The following is a 20,646-nucleotide window of genomic DNA, read 5'->3' on the forward strand; positions in this document are numbered from 1 at the left end:
CCCCCACCATGAGTATGGCTAGCGCCGGGGTATTTTGTATGGACACTTCCCTCACGATCTCTCTGACGCTCAAGGCGCTCGAAACGATCCTCCGGTTGTGATCCCTGTGACTCTGCATGGTGAGAACCCAGGCCTGCCATAGTATCCCAACTCCTTCTAGACTAGATTTCCCACAGACGGCGCCAATTGTAAGTGCACAATTGCACTTGGACCCAAAGACAATCACGGGCTCAGGCCCAATGAGCCTTAAACAATAAAAATTTGTAGAGTGTGGACTTGAAACCTAGGTTAGAAGTACTGGGAGCTTGATAACAAACTTTTATAAATAAACACAAGTAAATAACGAACGATAATGACAAATGGATCTCCTTGGACTTGAGCTGAGGACTACTTCTTTTTTATTTCTCTTTCTTCCTTTAAGATTACAATTTCTTAATTTCTTTCTTAGTTTTCTGATCCCTCCTTTTTCTTTGGCCTTTACCCCCCTTTTATACTTCATTCCCTGATACATTTTGAACAGTGACTAGAAGTTTCCACCTCACTGTTCAGGGGTCACCTCCCCATTAATGCGGCCAGGGAGGTAGGTGCAGAGCCTTTAATGCGGAGGTGGCAGCCTTTACTCTTGATATTTTCTTTAATACTGGTGCATCTAGAAGATTCAGGATGTCCGCTTTTAACCACTGGTCTTTCTAGAGTTGTTGTTTGACCTTCATAATGAAACTTTGAATTCTCTAGGGCTTGTCCGAGGAGAAACTCGTCATCGGCTGTATCCTCGGACCCTCGGCATATGGGCCAAATCATAGAGTTTAATCTTGGAGCAGGTCGGCCCTCTATGTTACAGCCCAATGGCCCATATGCTCACTTGGGTTCTTTTACTCCCCACAATATTTGCTTTATGATGATTTCTTTTTTTATTTCGAACTTTAAATTTTTTATTCGAAAACAAGGTTTTTTTAAAAAAAAAAAAAAATCAATTGAGTTAATATTTTTTTTGGACAAGGAATTGGGTTAATAGTTAAGTGGTACTATTGTACTAATAATCTATATACACATTCATTTATTAGATATTATTTAAGTGGTACTAAGAATACTTTGGACACATCAAGTTAGAACTTTTTTATATTAAAATTTTTAAAATTTTATTGATTTTAGTATTTTAATTTAGTAGCATAGCTCAAAATCTAATTGCATTGGTCAAATCCACGTTGAGTGAATCACAATCATCATATTAATTAGGCGTTCTCACGAGCGCCAATCACGTTACTCTAGTCGTACTATCTTGTGTTGTTCTATGCTACCATATTCCTTGAATCTAAAGTTGTAAAAGTGTACCATTCTTTTGAGGCCTTCTTTCACACCGTCATCTTCTGCATGCCGGAGAATGATTATCAAGTCCACCACTACTACTAGAAATGCAAATTGGCTGATGTGGGTCCGATGATCACGTTCAATTAGACCACTTTTCTTCCCAACGTTTTCCTCCCATTTGGGAGGAGAATATGTGAGCCTGGGAGGAAAATTTTTCTCATGATTTTTTATTTTTTCTATTTTTTTTTTCCAAACAAACAGTAAAAAATGCTATTTTTTACTTTATTTTTCTTCCTTTATTTTCCATCTCCTGTATTTTTATTCCAGAGTGGGCCTTAAACTAAATTTCTGCGTGAGAAAAAAGAAAAAGACGTTTTGTGCGTCGGTGAATGAATGAATCTGTGCATTGCAATTGCATGTGCTTCATAACATTGCCAATGTGCCATCGCATTTAGTGTGCCCGCGTGGGCTTCCTCCCTTTACTGTCGGTGACTCGGTAGTGACTAGTGAGCCTTTATTGTGAGAAAGCTCAGAGAAACAAAAAAAGATTTGGCAAAAAGAATTTGATATCAGTCAATGTGACGGATTGTTAGGGGAAGAAATGAAGTGATGAAAATAGTAACTCAAATGATAATTAGTGAAAATTTGTCATTGTTATCAATTTTTACTGTACATATACCATTACTCCATTATTTGTTAGGGAGGTGAGTTGACTACTGACACAACTCCTGTTCACGTTAAATTGCTTACTACCTCACACAGTCACACTGTAATTGGCATCCATCATCAAAGTCAAAAGTCTCCATTTTATTTTTGGCAACTGATAAAATGGGTAATGTATTAATGTTATACAATATTTTTCATAATTGTTAATATGATTTATTGTAATTTTAAAAAAATACTTTTGTTTGAATTTATAACCAATTATTCCATATCATATAGATAGTTATGAAAAAAATTATTCACTTGGCAAGTGCCTTCTATGAAAAGCAAGAAATTTTAGGTTTGAGTGCAGGAATTAGCATCATACAAAATTAAAAAAGAAAAACTTTGGAGTAAAATTCATAAGATTGTCTACCATAATCTCTCCTAAATCCCATAAAAGTGTGAGTTTTGTGCATTAACTACAATTTAGAATATATTTGATGCTTAGGGTAAAATGCTGTAACAATAGCTTTAGTATTTTTTTTAGGGGGGGGGAGGGTTGGGGTCCTAAAACTTAATAGTATTTTTTTTTTTTAGTAAAAAACTTAATTGTATTCAATTTGGAACTAAGCATGCATACTGTTTTAAATTTGGATAGAATGATGCCATATGAATTAATAAGTAAACCATCCAACAAGGAAAAATTTATGCTGGATTTTAATTTATTTATTTTTAATTAATTAATTTGAATAGATAAGATTTTAACTCACTTTATAATGATAACTTTTTATAAGATACAAATTGGAGTATGAGTGAAATACACCATATATACTACTTTGGAAGGAAGTTCCTCTCAATCCATCACGTAAAAAAAAAAAAAATTAGAAATGTTTATTTTTAATTATGTAACTTTCTTAATAGTCATGCAACTTGTTTTTTTTTACATGATTTAATAAATTATGCGATGGAAATATAGAGTATATGAGAACAATCCTATGAACAGATATTATCTTTTATTTTGTCACAACATTTCATAAAAGTATGAGTAATAAAATTTGATAAAAATATTATACGATACTCCAATAATAATAACAGTGGTACAAAACAAAAGGGTAAATATCATATATAGAAGTCATAATTTTTAAGTAATTTAAATTGATAATTCTCGTAACCTTCGAAAAAAAGAAAAAAAAAGAAAAAGAGAGAGATAATTTCTAACAAATTCTATTCCCCCGCGTAAGTGATAATCATGTAATGAACAAGTCATTGTCCAATTAGTTTTTTCAGCTTTAGCTGTATGTTGGATTTGCCGCTTCATGCTCTCTTAAATTCATCCCCTTTTTCCAGCTAAGCTAACATTAACACCCATCATATATCCCATGCCAACCAGATCTCAGTGATCTCACAGTTTCTCAAAAAAAAAAAAAAAAAAAAAACCAGATCTCACAATAATAATAAAATAACTATTTTACTAATACCAATAATAATATCATCTCGATGATATTTCAACACTGTTTCTGTTTCCTTTTTTGACTCTTTGCAAATCTTACTCCAAAAAAAAGGAATAAAATAATAATTAAAGACACATAAACGAAAGCTCTCAGAACTCTCTCAGTGCCAAAGCACCCAACTCTCTCTCTACTCTCTACTATAAAACAGATCAATAAAAATGACCCAACACCCTTAATTTTTTTTTTCTTCACTCAGATCACTCTCAGGGAAAAAGGGTACACTTCAAATCCTACTCTACTATATTTCTGTTTTGATTTTGCTTCATATATTTCTTGAACTATTTGGAGTGTTGTAGTAGTATAGTGTTTGAGATCTTTTCTGGGTTTAACTTTTTCTTTACTTTTGTGCTTCTGATTTCGTTTGCTTGCTCTGTAGTACTGATCTTGGGTGGTGAAAGTTTGGTCTTTTTTTTTATGAAAGATTGATTCTTGCATTGATGGGTGATGCTCTCTTTTGTTAAAGTTGAAAGCTTTTTTGCTTTGGAGTATTCCCTCTTACTGTTTCAATTTATGTTTTGAATCTCACTAGTCATACTACGGAAGTTGTTTATCCATTAGCATATTACCATCTTGAACCAAATCTGTGATTTTCTTTTCCACTATGAGGTTTCAGCATTTTTTCAAATAGTATTTACACAACTTATATTGATTCACATTTGGATGGATTCTTGAAATTTATGATAAAAAATTCTTGGTCTTTTTGGTAAGACTGGTTGTTCTGGGTACTTGGATTTAACCATCAGAATTATGTTGAGCTTCGGTTTTTGGGGGGAAAAAAGGAAAAGAAAAAGAGTTAGAGATTCTGAAACAATTAAAGAGCTAAGTTGAAATTGAATTTCAGGAGTTTTGTTTTGTGGGTTTGCTTATTTTTTGTTGTTATTGCCCCTTCCAGGTCTATATCATAAGGAAGTCTACACCTAGAAAACATGGCTCAGGCAAAGTACTCCCGAATTGATGGGAGGAAGTCTTCAAGTTACTGTTCGACTATATCTATAGTGGTGTTTGTTGCATTTTGTTTAATTGCGATTTGGACTTTAATGTCATCCATTGTTCCGGATCAAAATCCAGACTTGGCTTCTGTGGACACTGGAAATGAGGTGAAACAAATGGTACCTGAAAATGGTTCTAGAAATTTCAAGGGCAGTTCAGGTGATTTTCTGGAGGATTCAACTAATGAAGATGGGAACACTGGGAATGAGCAAAACATAGTTGAAAGGGAGTCTGGGAATAGAGCTGAGGAAAATCAGGAAGAAGGGGTGAAGGTGAACACTGATGATAAGTCTGAGTCTGAAGAGGAGCCTAAGAGACAGGTTGAAAATGATGGGGAGGGAAAAACTGGAGATGGGGGAACAGATGGAGGAGTTGGTGAAGTGATGGATGCTAAGCAGACAGAATTTGATGATAATAAATCAGAGTTGGTTGAGGGTGAGAAAAAATTGGAAACAGAGGAAAGTAATCTGACTGAGGAGAAGAAAGTTGATCAGCCTGAGATCTTCCCTGCTGGCGCCCAGTCAGAACTATTGAATGAAGCTACTACTCAAAATGGGGCATTTTCAACCCAAGCAACAGAGTCACAGAATGAGAAGGAATCACAACAAGCTTCAATAACTAAGGACCAAAGTGGCTATAGCTGGAAAGTCTGTAATGTCACTGCTGGGCCAGACTACATCCCTTGCCTTGACAATTTGAAAGCAATTAGAAAGCTTCCAAGTACAGGCCACTATGAGCATCGAGAGAGGCACTGTCCGGATGAAGCTCCCACTTGTCTCGTTCCTCTACCTAAAGGATATAAAATCCCAATTCAGTGGCCTACAAGCAGGGAAAAGGTATACCCAACATCTAGTTGATCCATGAAAAACTATTTAAGGTTTACTTGGTGTTGAATATTGTTTTACTGGTGTGTTATGCAGATATGGTATTATAACGTTCCCCACACCAAGCTTGCAGAGATTAAGGGGCACCAAAATTGGGTTAAAGTTACTGGTGAATACCTCACTTTTCCTGGAGGTGGAACTCAGTTCGTAAAGGGCGCTCTTCATTACATTGATTTTGTTCAAAAAGTGAGCCCTTGTCGCTTATATGTTCTGCTCTGGCCGTCCTGTGAATAAAGCAGATTTGTTTATTCTGATTTCATATTAGTACATATATAGGTGCATCAACAATATTAGGTTCAGCGAAGTAGAAAGCATTTTAATATACTGTGAATGAGGTACTTTTGTATCTCATTTCAACATATCCAAATTCTCCTTCCTTTGTCTATTTATATTTGCGTTTCACGTGAAAAGATTTCGTTTTTTTCGCTGATTTTAAACTAGTTCAGTTCTCTAAGCTCAGGACTGGATTAAACATGAACTGGAACTATTAGTCTTTTATTCTACACTACACCTGAGTGGTGAGTGCTCACTGGGGCAATTCTTATTTCTATGCATACACTGGTCTACTGCAGGAAGTACAGATCTGCTTTTAACTGTATATGAATCACAGCAGAATGAATAAAAGGAGAATATTTCTGTATTTATTATTAGTTTTTCCCCTTTCCTTTTGTGATAGGTGAAAAGACTCATAAATTTACTTGATTTCTTGATGAGCACGCTGGAAGGTTCTTCTGTGTCCTCTTTTGAACTTACCAGGATCGTCTTAATTTTGAATTTTCCATTTTTGTTAACCGAAAAGCTTCTGTTGAATTTATCAAATGCGCTGTCCTCTTCTCTTGATTTTCTGTTCTTGCTACTTTTGCTTATCATCAACCTCATTTTCCCTATTCATGTCATGTCATGTCCTGTTCTTTATTCACATTTCACCAATTTTATATAATGTTGACATGATCATACTTCTGTTATCCAGAAAATGTTCCAAACACAATCTACTTATCTTTAGTTTTCCTATATTTTTATTATTATTTTTAGTTTGGCATTCTGATTTGCAAGGATGATCTGTTCGTGGGATTCTATTCCTTCTCTGACAAGTATAATTCATTATATTTTTATGGAAAATGCAGTCTCTTCCTGATATTGCATGGGGAAAAAGAAGTCGTGTATTATTGGATGTTGGGTGTGGAGTGGCTAGCTTTGGAGGTTTTCTTTTCGACAGAGATGTTCTTGCAATGTCATTTGCTCCCAAGGATGAGCATGAAGCTCAAGTACAATTTGCACTTGAACGAGGAATCCCTGCCATATCATCAGTTATGGGCACCAAAAGACTTCCCTTCCCTGGGGCTGTATTTGATGTTGTCCACTGTGCACGCTGTAGGGTCCCTTGGCATGTTGAAGGTAATGTTTACATCCTCTTCTCCTCCCCACCCCCCTGCCCCCCTCCCTTTCTCTCCAACCCCTCCTCTCTCCTCCTACTTCTCCCAGTTAATTTTTGTTAGAGATAAAATTTGAGGTACATTGCAGGTGGTAAACTTCTCTTGGAGCTAAATCGTGTCTTGCGACCTGGAGGTTATTTTGTCTGGTCTGCCACTCCGGTTTATCGGAAGAATCCAGAAGATTCTGGCATTTGGAAAGGTAGAACTGTTTCATTTAGATTCCTCTAAAAAAAAATGGACTTGAAGTTGACTTTTAGACACCCTTCCATTTTTCTTTTTGTTGTAATTGATGGCAGCAATGTCTGAGCTAACAAAGTCAATGTGCTGGGATCTGGTGGTGATTAAAAAGGACAAATTGAATGAAGTGGGTGCAGCAATATACAGGAAACCAACTTCCAATGAGTGCTATGACAAAAGACCAAAAAATGAGCCTCCCCTCTGCAAAGAATCTGATGACCCAAATGCAGCCTGGTATTTTCTACTTTCCCCATGGTTTAATATAGTGGTTTAATAATGGTGTCATTGGTGTCTGGTACAAATATTGGCTGTTATAAATTAAAATAGACACTTAACTCATTATTGGGCTATAAAATGTAAGGTTTACTGTGCACAAATCCAATTGACAAGTTCATTAGATAGATAGCCATATAGGATATAGATCTGGCACGTTTAGTGGGATTAAAGACATTTGTTACTGTTATAACGCTGTTATAATTATCTTTTCGCTAGTTAATGCTCACATACCCTATGGGATTTGAACCACCCTATTCACCTGACACCCCATACTTCAGGGGGGTAGAAGCCCCATTTGGCTCAAAGGCCATTTTCTTAAGGAGTTCATAAAATATGAGATGCTTTACTTACTATCATTTTCTACTTTTAGTCTTAGAAGTATTAATGCATGCAAATTAAAGAAGTCTTGAATTTCTTATGTGAGGTAAAATAAGATCATGGTGCACCTTAGAAGAGAGTTTCTATTTCCTTGAAGTGACCTTCAGTTTCTTAGGGAAACTAATTTTCTTTCATTAGCTTTACATGGAGATAATATAGTGATGCAGGACAAAAGCTTGAATGGGCTCTGATAAAAATTATTTAGGAAATTACCACTAAATTTTATTTCTTAATGAGATCTTGAAGGATTCTTGAATAAGTTTTGATGTTTGAGGGTTTAGGTAATGAATGGATGGAATCTTGAATATGCTTGATGTTAAAACAGTGGATAGAAGCTATAGAACAAGTAATTAAAAAAAATAGCTTTTCCTAAGCAATCACACAGGTAGGAGATGGCAATCACATTCTCAAAGCTTAAATAAGTGGTTGGAATTCTATTAAAATTATCACTATCAATTTTATTTATTACAATAAAGCCTTTATCTAGGATATTGCTAAAGTTTTTCCAAGAAGAGACAAAGACTCAAACTAATTACTAATAGCAAAGAAAAAGTGTTTATGAACCTCTAAACCACAGGAAAAGGATTCAAAAGACAAAATAAGACTCATGGGCCTTTGCTACGACCAAGGACAGACCACTTTAGAACATTTGGAATTTACCAAATTGCGCTTATTCTAATTTAACTTAATTAAAAATGAACCAGCAGCTTTCTATCCTAAAGAAACTAAGACTGTAATAACCACAGTAGCTTATGAAAGGTGCCAAGAAGATGCTTCATTAAAACTATCTTTGGATTTAATGCTCGTTTTTCCTCGAATTCTTTACTCTCTGCATCTGTTCTGGAGTTTTGGAAGTTGCAGATTTTCGAATTAAGCGTCCATCATATTGTGCGACAAATATGCATTTTCTTTGTATTGGTAACGGGAAAAACAAAAAAATGAAAATAGGAAGTATGGGTGTAATTTTATCTTCAAAAAATGAGTATCTTTATTTATATCTTATCTTCTTCTAAGCAAGTTCACCTGCTTCAGAATTTCTTGACTTCAGTATGGAAGCATCTCTCTGCTCTGGAAATGCTCAAATATTTTTATTAGTGAAAATTTTCATTAAGTGTTTCTGTGAGTGTTTTTGTTCAGGAATGTACCACTGCAAGCATGCATGCACAAAGTACCAGTTGAAAAATCAGAGCGAGGGTCTCAGTGGCCTGAGCAATGGCCACTAAGGTTGGAGAAGCCACCTTACTGGCTTAATTCTCAAGTTGGAGTCTATGGCAAAGGTGCTGTGGAGGATTTCACTGCTGACTACCAGCACTGGAAAAATGTTGTCTCCCACTCATATTTGAATGGGATGGGAATCAACTGGTCTTCCGTGAGGAATGTTATGGACATGAGAGCTGTATATGGAGGGTAAGAAATCCTACATTTTTTAGTACTTTATTTTCCCTGATTGGTAAGTTACACACAAATATAGTAGGTCTTATACCCATGAACTCATCCTAAACCTAGCACCACACTCGCATAGTTGAGTTAGAGCTCATTGGCTTTTAAATACTTTCTTTCCATCATTGGTGCTAATGAACTCTAGCTCAAATGACACTTTTTATCCTATAAGAATGGTGGAGGGTAAGGTCACAAATTCAAAACCCATTGGGGGGCATGTGTAACAACAACAAAGCCTTAATCCCCAAACTATAGGGTTGTATCTCAACAGATTTATTGGGGTCACATATATTCTTCTTCCCCATTCTAACCACTTGGTGCATGTTTAATTTATACAAAAACATCCAAGCATTGGTTTCAAAATATTGGGGTCAGTTATGGATCCTCAACGAAGTAGTTAGGTGGGACACATGTATTTTTTTTTTGTCATTCTATTCCATTTGAAGCCTACTCTCTGTTGCATATTTAACTTATCAATTAAAAAAAAAAAAAAAAACCTTGGCAGGCCCTTGAAAATGGGTAGGTATCCTTTTGGTACTAAATATCTGATCACCCCCTTGAGAAAATTACACAAAAATGTATTCACCCCCTTGAGAAAATTTCCTGGCACCACCTTAACATTCCCTTTTTCTTATGTAGTAAGAAGCTAAGTGAGGCTCATTTTCTTTTTGTTTTCTGTATCTTTTTGATTATTTCTTTATAATTTATATAATGGATGCTTCTTTTAGGTTTGCTGCGGCACTAAAAAACTTGAAAGTGTGGGTAATGAATGTAGTCCCAATTGACTCTCCAGACACACTCCCAATAATATATGAGCGTGGTTTATTTGGAATATATCACGACTGGTGTGAATCATTTAATACCTACCCCAGATCCTATGATCTTCTCCATGCAGATCATCTCTTCTCTGGTCTCAAAAAGAGGTTTGTTATCTTATATGTTACATTTCTTGCTACTTTAGTCCTCAACACTGACCTCCAATGATTAGTTTGACTTAATGTGTTGATAATTATCTGGTCACAGGTGCAACTTAAAGGCAGTGGTTGCAGAAGTTGATAGGATCCTCAGGCCAGAAGGAAAGCTGATCGTACGGGACAGTGTTGAAACCATACGTGAAGTTGAGAACATGGCCAAATCTTTACAGTGGGAAATCCGATTAATTTATTCAAATGACAAGGAGGGATTGCTCTGTGCCCGGAAGACAATGTGGCGTCCCACAAAGGTCGAAACAATTATGTCGGCTATTTCTTAAGCATGATACTTAAGTTTTGTCTGTCCAAGGCTGCTGTGCTGCTGATACTACTAGCACTCTAGCCCATTTAGGTATTATTATTCGTCCTCAAGCTTTTTAAGTCAGCGAGGCCATACCTGCAGTTCTATATTTAGATGTAAATTATTTACGGTTGATTATTCTTTTAGTCCCAGTAATGTACTTTACTATATTTACTCTATTTATTCCTTCATCAATTATAGACAAGATCGGACCTTATTTTTTGATATCTGCATATTATCTTTAATATGAATGAAAATTTAATACTTTTTAATGGTTATTAGGCACGTGTTTTTGGAATTGTATAGATTGGTATTAATACAGAATTTGCACCCGTCAGGGAGCAGCGTTGTGTTGGGAGGCTTGGGATGAGCTGTTGACCCAAACATCTTGGTTTTGAATCCCCACTAGGAATTTTCCTAGATTACTTGATACATGGTTTGGCATGTATCCGGGATTTGATTCCCAAGGATGGGTCCAAAGGGGGCCTTGGTGAGGTTTTGTCATAAAAGAAAAAAGTAGGAAAATTTTCATAATGTTCCTTGTTAAAATTTTTTTGGGTTCTTAAATACCATTTTGTGGATTATATATCCCCCAAAGACTTTGCATCTTCATCTTGTCCTAAAATTGCTGTGGCATCTGAAATCAACCTATTCTCTATTTTAGTAGCTTTCTTCATTGGCAAAATAGGTGTGCCAGAATTTGATAACTATCATGTGTTGAAGCTAAATGTGGGTGCTAAAGCAAAATAGGTTGAATTTTCATTTGATGAGAATCAAATTTCATGTTATGCAAGAAAATTTAGCGTTTTATGGACTCTGCAGCTTAGATCCCTTCAGTTATTGAACATAGAGCCTTTTCATTTGTGTAGGTTGGGGTCCACTTCAATATACTCATGGGTTTGTTTGGTATTAAAGTAGAGCTAAGTACAATTTTAGTTGTTGAGTTTTTGCGATAAAGAACTTTAATTGAAAGGGATTTAGGGTTTTTAACGGTCTAAAAATGCTTAGAGGGGGGTTACTCTCTTTTCTGAAATTTTCAAAATTATAGAAAGTAGATCTAAGTAGAGTTTTTGTGATAAAGGGTCCGTTTGGATAGAACTTATTGCTGAAAATTAAAAACACTGTAGCAAAATAATTTTTAAAGGGGTAAAAATTACTGTTCATTTCAAAAGTTACTGTTCATTGGCCTAAAATCACTGTTCATGGCCAATGAACAGTAACAAACACACGTTGAAAAAAAAAAAAAAAAAAAAAAAAAAACTTGGACGTAAACGGGCTATCCAAACGCCCTCAAAGAGTTTTTAAGTGCTAGAGATTTAGGGGATTCTACTAGTTTTTCTTTGGAGTGGTTGAAAAGTGCTTTATGGGGGGAGGGGGTTAAATTTTAAGGGGACTCTTAAGGCTGAAAACAACTTTTAAGGCCTAAGCTTAGGGGTCCGTTCACTCCGTTGCAGAGCCATACAGTGCTTTTTGTACCGAAAAGTAGCCGAAAATAAATTGCAATGTGTAGAAAGCCAATAAAAAATTGCTTTAGGAGGGAGGGAGGTGTCATTTAAGCTGAAAACAAATTGAAGGCTAAAGCTTCAATTTGGAGTTTTTAAGGAGGGGGGGGGGGGGGGGTGGGGAATTATACAACTCATTGTTCATATTTTATTACTTTACAACTTTAAAACATTAGGGCCTGTTTTGTGGTAGACTTCAAGCATCGTTGTTCAAAATAATGTGAAAATTGTGGTTTAAAAAGTGTTGTAAAAACACGTGTTTAAAGTATTCATAATGCAAAAGATGTGTTTGGTATCATGTTTCAAATAACATGGTTTAAAATGCGAAAAATCATAATTGTGTGTTTAGTATATGTGTGTTTAAAAAAAAAAAAAATTGACACAATAAAAATTATTTTATTTTATTTCAAGAGAGAGAGAGAGAAACTCCCTCATTTTACCGTTAGAAGCCTCTCCTCTAGGACTGCAAATACCCAAACCAATCTTCCACTTATTCACCATACTTCGCCAAACACTCAATACACTAAAGAGCTTTTCAATTAAAGCTTTATATCATTAAGCTCTTCTTCTTCTTTTTTATTTTTTATTTTTTTTTATATACAAGATAAAATTTCTACTCAAACCTAATCTAAGTGTATATGTGTGTGAAACTCCCTCTTAGAGACTTAAACCTCGACCTTTACCCCTACACCTTACAAGCATTTATACTTATAAAGTGACCACCACACCAAATGTGTGCAGTGGTAAAGAGTTGCCAAAGCTTTAAAACTTTACTTTCTATAATAATGCCAAAGGTGATGTTAGTATTTATTGTGTTTTGAAATTGTTATCCCTATAATTTGGCTATTGTTAACCATAGAGATAAGAAGTTTTTGCTTTTGTTTTTTTGTTTTGTTTTTGTTTTTGTTTTTTGGTTGAGGAATATAGATAAGAAGTTTTTAAATGTGAGAAATGACAAGAGATGACTTAATAAAAATGTTTTGTATTTTCATACTTTAATAAAAAATACTAAGATTCATTTAATTATTATTATTATTAACTCTCCATACCTCTAAAGGTAGGTGGGCATTGAGTGTCAAATTAAAAAAAAAGAATTAATATTTATTTCAAAGAGAAATGCTAGGTCCACAACCTTCCACAAAAGGTTATAGACATGGCGTTTCTTGTGTCAAATCATTATCTATACTATCTACAATATCTGTCTTAGATTTTTGCTATTGTGTCTCCTTATGGCTTTTAAATAATTGAAAATTGTTAATTATTAATATATCAGTTTGCACATTTTTTCACCCTACCATCTCTCACAAAAAAATTTACTTTTTACTTTTTTTAATTTTTACTTCTTTTCACTTTTTTTTTATAACTTTTTTAATTAATGCTTGAGATTGAAAATTACTTTTTGCAACAACCAATCTCAACCATTAATAAGAGTTGCATCAAGTGCAACACCTTAGGTATTGCATCTGATCTCAATCCAGTATATTTTTTTTAAAAACAGTTAATCATAATATATACATATATAAAAAAGTTAATCATAATATATTTTCTTCAATAAAAGTTTGTGAATAAATTTTAAAATACATCACATTACAAAATAATTATATAGCGTTTGGACTCTGCGACATTTTCTTTCAAAAACCTAGAAGAGTGCATGGAAGAGCTTTAATGTTGAAAATTAGAATTACAGCTTTAACTTCTTTATGAGAAGAACAAGGATTCAAGTCTCTCATACCCATTGTTGACATTATAGATTTTTTAATTTAATTTTATTTTTATAAGGTCTAGCAGCATAAGCATAGTCATACGTGTACTGTGCAGGCCTATCTAACTTTATTTTAATATATATTACGAATGTAGCCAATGTCAATTTCTTAGCAGAACAATCCCACCTTTGATAATGTAGCAGTTGTGCACATAATTATGGTGTATGAGCCCGTGTAAAATTTCCCGACAGCAAGACTTTCAAGGAAGATATGAGCATATCTTATATTTTTATTAAGTGAGCATTCCCATACCCAGGCTGACAAAATAATCTTAAACTACTTCGTTCACAACTTCCCCATCATTCTCATCCTTTACCTTGTCTCTGTTACTTTGAATGTTGGAATAATTGTACTTGTTCATTTTGAGTCCTTGATTTTGGAAGATCCTAGGTGGACCAAGGGATCTGGCGACATTGACAGCAATGTCAAAGATGAATGACTTGTTGATGGAGACAGTAGTGGCTTTTGGTGGAAAGTAAATATTTCCATTTGAAAAGGATTTTTTCTTGGGGTAAATTAAATGTTACAAATATAAATATTTACCTAGCACCACTTCATTAAAAAGTGGTAGTTAATGAAATTTTAGATTTAAGAAATAAAATCTTAACTGTGAAATGGGCTATTCCTATTTCAAATGAATTGAGAGGATTCTATAATTTTTGGGGAAGAAGTAAACTGCTTAAACATTCAGTTCTTTAACCTAGTACAGCACAGTTTTTTCCTGTGCAAGAAAATTTACAGAGCGAAGTCTTACTGCAGGTTCCTTTAGTGTTACAACTTCTAGGATAGTTGGGTACCATGTAAACACTAATATTTTGGAATATTTTCAGCCTAACCAATTTGGCTTGGGACGTTTCATTTATATAGGATTGTACAGATACAAAGATTCAAAATATAAAAGAGTTTAAATTACAAAACAACTTCATCTTATCCTATCTTCAGCAGATCCTATCTACAATTTGTAATTCGTATTTGAGATTATCACAGCTGCTGTGGATAGCTGGATTAAGTTCAGCAGAGAGTTTGAATTACAAACAACTTCATCTTATCCTATCTTCAGCTCTTATCCGTAACATGGGTTGTATGCATGCATCTGTTCTTGTTATTTCAACACTTGTGTGGCTTGCACAAGATTCCATGAATATTGAAATCACAACAGCATGTGCATTGAGATAAATAGTATAAGATTTGCTCTAGTTAGTGATGATCACTAGCTCTGATGCAAGGACATAAGAGTACAAGTTGAGGCATAACAGATTCTACATCACAATAAGCGTAAGACGTTTTTAAAAGGTGAAAATGTTGTTTCTCAAACATTCTAATATAATTGAGGACTTTAATGGGAGCTTTCTCATAGATCCACTTGAAAAAAAAGTTAAAAATTAGTTTTTTGTGTGGTAGGGGCAGATGACAAATTAACTCTACATTTGTCAGTTTAAGATTAAATATTTTATATGTACATTAAAGCATTTTGATTACTGAATTAGTAGTTAGTAAGACATGGAGCACTTTGAGCAAGAATGGACCCTACCACTTTGAGAAAGGAGTGCATTGTACACATTCCAACTCCTTTTGTCCCAGATTAGCCTGCCTAAATGTTAAATATAGTCTTTCATCCGACATTCCTTCAGCTTACTGCAATTAAAAAATTGTGAGCTCACGAGCACTTCAAAGTTTGGTGCAGCAGGCTTCTTCTTTAGTATATTGAAAAAGCTCAAATAGCCCCTTTTGACAGCATGGTAATGTTATATCATTTCAATTGCTAAATTCTGGTTTGATCTTCTTCCGGGGTAGAATAGATATTCGCATGGATTGATTTCATTATTATTTTTTACATCTTAAGTTAGGAGGGAGATTTAATCCTTGGATATCTTTGTTGGAAACAGACTTGAGGAAAATATGTTAATTGACCTATAAGTTCTTCGTGAATAATTTCAGAAGTAATTTTTTTTTTAATATGTTGTAAGAGAGCGAGGATTTTGATTTTGTCTATTATAACTGACCTATGTTTTTCCTGAAGAAGAGAAAATGACCATATACCTTGTATCTTAATTAAATTTTGTTCCTTCACTGACTCTACTTAGCTTTGGGGTGCCCCGATCACTGGTCTTTACACAAAATATTAATTGATTTCCCAGTGACAATGCTGATAAGTGATGTCCATTATCCTTTTGAGGTAAAAGCATTTCTTTGTTGGCAGAATAGCATACAAAAGTGCCTAGATGCTTCTTTCGACTCCTTTAAATTTTTCTCAAGCTTTTCTTACTGAGGCTTGCTTGGCTTTTGAACTATCTAAAATTAGTGAAAAGGGTACTCTCCTCATGTTTGCATGATTGAGAGATAATAATAATAATACCAGAGGTAGGTGGGGTTTCTATTTTCTAAAATGAAGGCTTATAGGCTTTAGGGAACATTTTTTATTATTGACACATGCTTCATCAATTCTAATGTAGAAGTGGATATTTACCCATGCATGATTCTATGCAGTCATGTAAAACCAAAGAGGATGCATTTGCAATGTATTGAAATGATTACCCTTGTATATTTCGAGACTCAGACATAGCTTCAAGGTGATTTTGATTGAGTTTTAAAAACTCTAATACTAAACATATTATGAGCATGCTAACCAATGCTATGTATTTTCATGCGGGACATGAAATCGATCTCATGGCATGCATTATATGTAGGGAATATGTATGCTTACAAAAAGTGCAAACCAAAATGGTAAAATACTGTTTCATTAATATCACATATTGTCTAAGTGGCATTACTAATTATATTGCTTGAATAAGTCTGACAGCAAAGATTTTTTACCAGACAGAAGATTAAACAATTGTAGTACTCAACCAATTTGGGGTACGAAATATTAAACTCCCTCAAATTCCTCACTCTCTCACACACAGATTCTATTTCTATATTAGACAATGAGAGCAACAACATGAGCTGCTCAAAAGATTAGCATTATCAAATACCCCATTGTCTGCCATTAAGTCATCTTTTCTCAAACACACAAGTTGGCAGTCTCCATACATTACTCAACATGTCTGCTGCAACAGTCTATCTAAAGCTGCAAGCTTTGAAAGTTAAAGCAGAGCTCTGTTCATTTCCTGAGTATTCAACATGTTAGGTTCTTGGAGGCACAAGTGCTTGCTCTTTACTCTTCTTGCTTTCATTGTTCTTTCAGAAGCATCAAGATTGCCCAAGGAATACTGGGAACAGATGCTACCTAAGAAGCTCCCTTGCCCTTCCTCCTCTCCCTCAAAAGGCACCAATTCTCTATCTAAATCATCTTCCAAAGCCTTTAAGGCCAACAGAAACCTTCCTTCATCAGATGGAAAGGTCTAGTTGTGATTTGAAGAACTCTAATTCGGCACTTCACTCTTAGTTGTAAGAAACGCAATTTTAGAGTTGCACTGATGAGAAGGAAGCATGCAGAGTTTTGTATACTAGCCTTTTACAGCGATTTTGAATCGATCTGATGTGCTTATCATCAACAGACTCACACTCCTGTAGATTTGTTTCACTTGGTCAGCGGGTATAGCATAGTCTCTTGTAAAGATAGTTGAATTGGAGTCCTCATGAACAGAACGAGTTTACAGAAGATAATTTCAGGATGGGGAGGATAAAACAGCCAGATTTTAATCGATTTACTTCTCTTTCCTTGAGAGACATTACTCGAAATGATGAAACTAAATCACCTTACCATGGTGATAATCATTATTATTCTTCAATGTAATGTCTCTTAGAATCTGTATTTTCCTCAAAAAATAATGATATAATAGTTAACAAAGTGTACTGTCTTGATTTTCATTTTCCCACCTTTTTGTGTCCCTGTAGTGTTTTAGATGATCTATATCGGATTTCTTGCGGTAGTTACAATTTTCCAAACTCTCATAAGAGCATAGCAATATGTAAAAATAATATGAATTTGTGGAAAACTGATGCCCAACACCTATGATGTGTTTCCAAATTTTTTTGTTACATCATGACCTTGACAAGTATGTTGTAGGATAATCTTGCCAATATAAAGCTGGAAGATTGACCAGGAAGTGACAGAAGTGATAAATCTCATCAAAATATATTCTGAAGTAGATAAAATTCATCTTAGGTGATGGCAGTTGATTGTAATTTGGATTCTTACACGTTTTGTACATACCCATCAACAGCCTCTAAGTAATCCAATGATGTATTCCCCCACCATGTTAAGGTGAAGTGGAAAGTTCAATTCTGTAGTTGTAAACTTTACATGCTATCAGAGCCAAACTGACAAATATCTGTCTTAACCAAAATGGCCTCCCCCTCATCTACTTCGGCGAACATCATTGATTCTGACAAAATCTTCTTAACACTTCATTCACAACCATACCTTCATACACCATTTGATAACTATTAAGCTCACAAGAGACAATTATCTCTGGTGGAAAGCACAAGTGTTCCATTACCAAAGGATCAAAATCTTTATGTATTTGTTGATAGTTCAAACCCCAGTCCACCACAGGTTATCGCCATTCAATCAAATTGTGAAACCAGTGCCATATTTCCTCAATCATACCTTCACAAAACGGTACCTACAAGACCAAATCGTCCTAATTGCACTCATCTCATCTCTTTCAAAAAACGTTATTTGTGATTCTATATAATATTTAAGAGTTGAAGCGTAATATTTATTATTAATGCGTCCTGTTGAGCCACATCAGCATAGTTTTTTGTTCCACTTCAGTTAATTTGGTACATGTATGTCCACTTTGGTCTATTTAGTCAATTTTAGTCCATTCATTTCAATTCACTTCGATCCTTTTAGTTCACTTTAGTGATGCTTTGGGAGTAGAGGTTTGTGTAAAAAAGAGGAGTTGCTTTATTGACAATTATGTCACATTTTTGTAATGAGTTTAGTAGATTATTGATAAAATTACATTTTTCTTATGTTATTAAAATCTTGTATCTTTTTTTCCCTTAGATTAGTGGTGAATTTACCTATATATGCTTCTTTTTTTAGGACATTTAAGATATATAGAAGATTCTTCTAAAAAAAAGATATATAGAGGATAAATTGTTTGTAAGGAACATTAGAAATAAATTCTAACCACACATTATATTATTTATAAAATATCTCGCCTATATAATAATTGAATGTAAAATACAATATGTTTATTTGAAAGAAAAGAAAATTACAAAATTTAAAATACTTTTAAATAACAAATATAGATAGCTTAATTTAGAAAATCTATATTGTATTAACCATTCTTTGTTAGAAAATAATTACATCATTTTAAAGGTTTTAAACTAATATTTATAAGTCTCGTCTACTATTTTTATTTTCAATTAATAAAAAAAAATTGTTAAATTTTCCCCGCATCATGTTGGTTTGCAACTAGTGTAGTTAAATGTGTAACCTTGTGAGAGGTTTGGCTAACCGTAGAACTCATTGTCACCTCAATATCCAGTGCTCCAACAATGCAGATTTGATATCAGCTTGCCTCCTTAAAGAAAGAGAACCTCTCCATAGCTAATTATTTTCACAAATTCACTAGCTTTTGTAAGAATTCTTACAGAAAATTATAGAGAAAGTAGAGAGTTCTGGGAATTTTCTTCTATTGTATGTTGCAATAATGAATCTATGCAAGCATCTCTGTTATATACACTAAGAAAACAGAAAAACTAACTTTCCCTCTCTTTTTCCAAACTATATGCTAAGTTAGTTACAACACGTGTGATAAAGCCACGTGTGTTTTTACACGTGAATAATTAGACTAAAACTACTTGCAATTTAGCTAACTCTTCTATCGTTTAACTGCTGTGTTGATCTTCAGGTTCTTCTTTTCTTTTCTTCCCTTTTGATCTTTAGAACTTTGACACTCCCCTCAAAATGAGAACCAGAACTATGAATGTTTACAATGCTCATCTTGGAAAGTAGAGAAAAAAGTTGTTGAGAACTAAGTGCTTTTGAAAGAAAATCTGCTAACTGAGAATGTGTTAGTGTATAGAACAACCTGTTGATGTTGTCTTGTATCTTATCTCTCACCGCATGGCAATCTACCTCTATGTGCTTAGTTCTTTCATGGAACACTGAATTCTCACCTGTTAGAGTGTGATTGACATGACTTTATTCTGTGTCTTAATCCTGAGTTAGTGGTGCTTCCCAAATTTAAGTGTAAGATGGCATTCATGGGCTCAGGCGCTCATAGCACTCACCAACAAAGCCATAAACTCATCATTGGATGCCTAACCAATAGTTTGATGATGAAAAGCAAAGAAAAAAAATGAGAGTTGTATTTATTTTCATCTTTAAGGCTAACATTATTTGGAAAATCCGTGCACACATAACAAAAGAAAAAATTGGCTTATGTTTTCAGCCGTGGCTTGAATCAAGGCGTGCTTTCAATTGAAGAATCTCCAAATTGAAATGGTACTATTTCAGAGGGTTTGGAAATTATAATTTTATCTGAGTAATGCTATGTTCATAATATTTTTACAATAAATTTTAAATGTTAAGTTATTATTAGTTATAATTTGAATCCACTACTATTTCTTTACTAACTTATTACTTAAATTTTATAGTGAAATTATTATGAAAATATTATGTACGTAGTATTATTTATCTCATCGGGAGGATTAAAAATTAAATATGGCAATGATTAGAATGTGATTTATGTCAAGAAGGAAAGAGGATAGTTGAAGGGATTTTTCATCCCTTGGGTCTCGTAAGCCGGTAAGTCAGAGGTGGGCCTATCCGTTGCCGAAGGAAGGAGAAGAAATGGTGGGCTTTACTGCCACCAATCCTCCTTCGTGCAAGGCCCTTGGGTTTTAAATTTTTTTAAGATCATATCCAACAAAATTGACTTTGGCAAGCACGTTCCCTCTTTCCGTATACTGTTAGAATATTAATTAAATATATGCTTTTGTTTTTTTTTTTTTTGTTTTTTCTTTCTATTCTATAATAATTTTTTTAAGATATCAATTGTTTTTTAGTGTAGCCATCATTAATTTGAACCTCATTTTTTATTAAA

General features: G+C 34.3%; 1 protein-coding gene across 1 annotated transcript; it reads left to right on the top strand.

The window, feature by feature from the left end:
- Nucleotides 1-3,351: 3,351 nt before the first annotated feature.
- On the top strand, nucleotides 3,352-10,601 carry LOC142619249 (putative methyltransferase PMT25). Its single transcript, XM_075792310.1, has 9 exons — nucleotides 3,352-3,680; nucleotides 4,357-5,290; nucleotides 5,375-5,524; nucleotides 6,463-6,733; nucleotides 6,860-6,970; nucleotides 7,068-7,242; nucleotides 8,800-9,069; nucleotides 9,831-10,025; nucleotides 10,126-10,601. Exons 2-9 carry the CDS (start codon nucleotides 4,391-4,393, stop codon nucleotides 10,352-10,354), a joined length of 2,301 nt encoding a protein of 766 aa, XP_075648425.1. The 5' UTR covers nucleotides 3,352-3,680; nucleotides 4,357-4,390; the 3' UTR covers nucleotides 10,355-10,601.
- The last annotated feature ends 10,045 nt before the right edge of the window (nucleotides 10,602-20,646 follow it).

This window comes from Castanea sativa, chromosome 12 (assembly GCF_040712315.1).
Source record: "Castanea sativa cultivar Marrone di Chiusa Pesio chromosome 12, ASM4071231v1".
In the NCBI taxonomy this organism is placed as follows: domain Eukaryota; kingdom Viridiplantae; phylum Streptophyta; class Magnoliopsida; order Fagales; family Fagaceae; genus Castanea; species Castanea sativa.

What these genes read in the sequence shown, in the direction of transcription:
- LOC142619249 (XM_075792310.1), top strand. Translation starts at nt 4,391, where the DNA reads ATGGCTCAGGCAAAGTACTCCCGAATTGATGGGAGGAAGTCTTCAAGT. An exon ending in GGTCCCTTGGCATGTTGAAG is followed by an intron (nt 6,734 to 6,859) that starts GTAATGTTTACA and finishes GGTACATTGCAG; the next exon opens with GTGGTAAACTTCTCTTGGAG. An exon ending in AGATTCTGGCATTTGGAAAG is followed by an intron (nt 6,971 to 7,067) that starts GTAGAACTGTTT and finishes AATTGATGGCAG; the next exon opens with CAATGTCTGAGCTAACAAAG.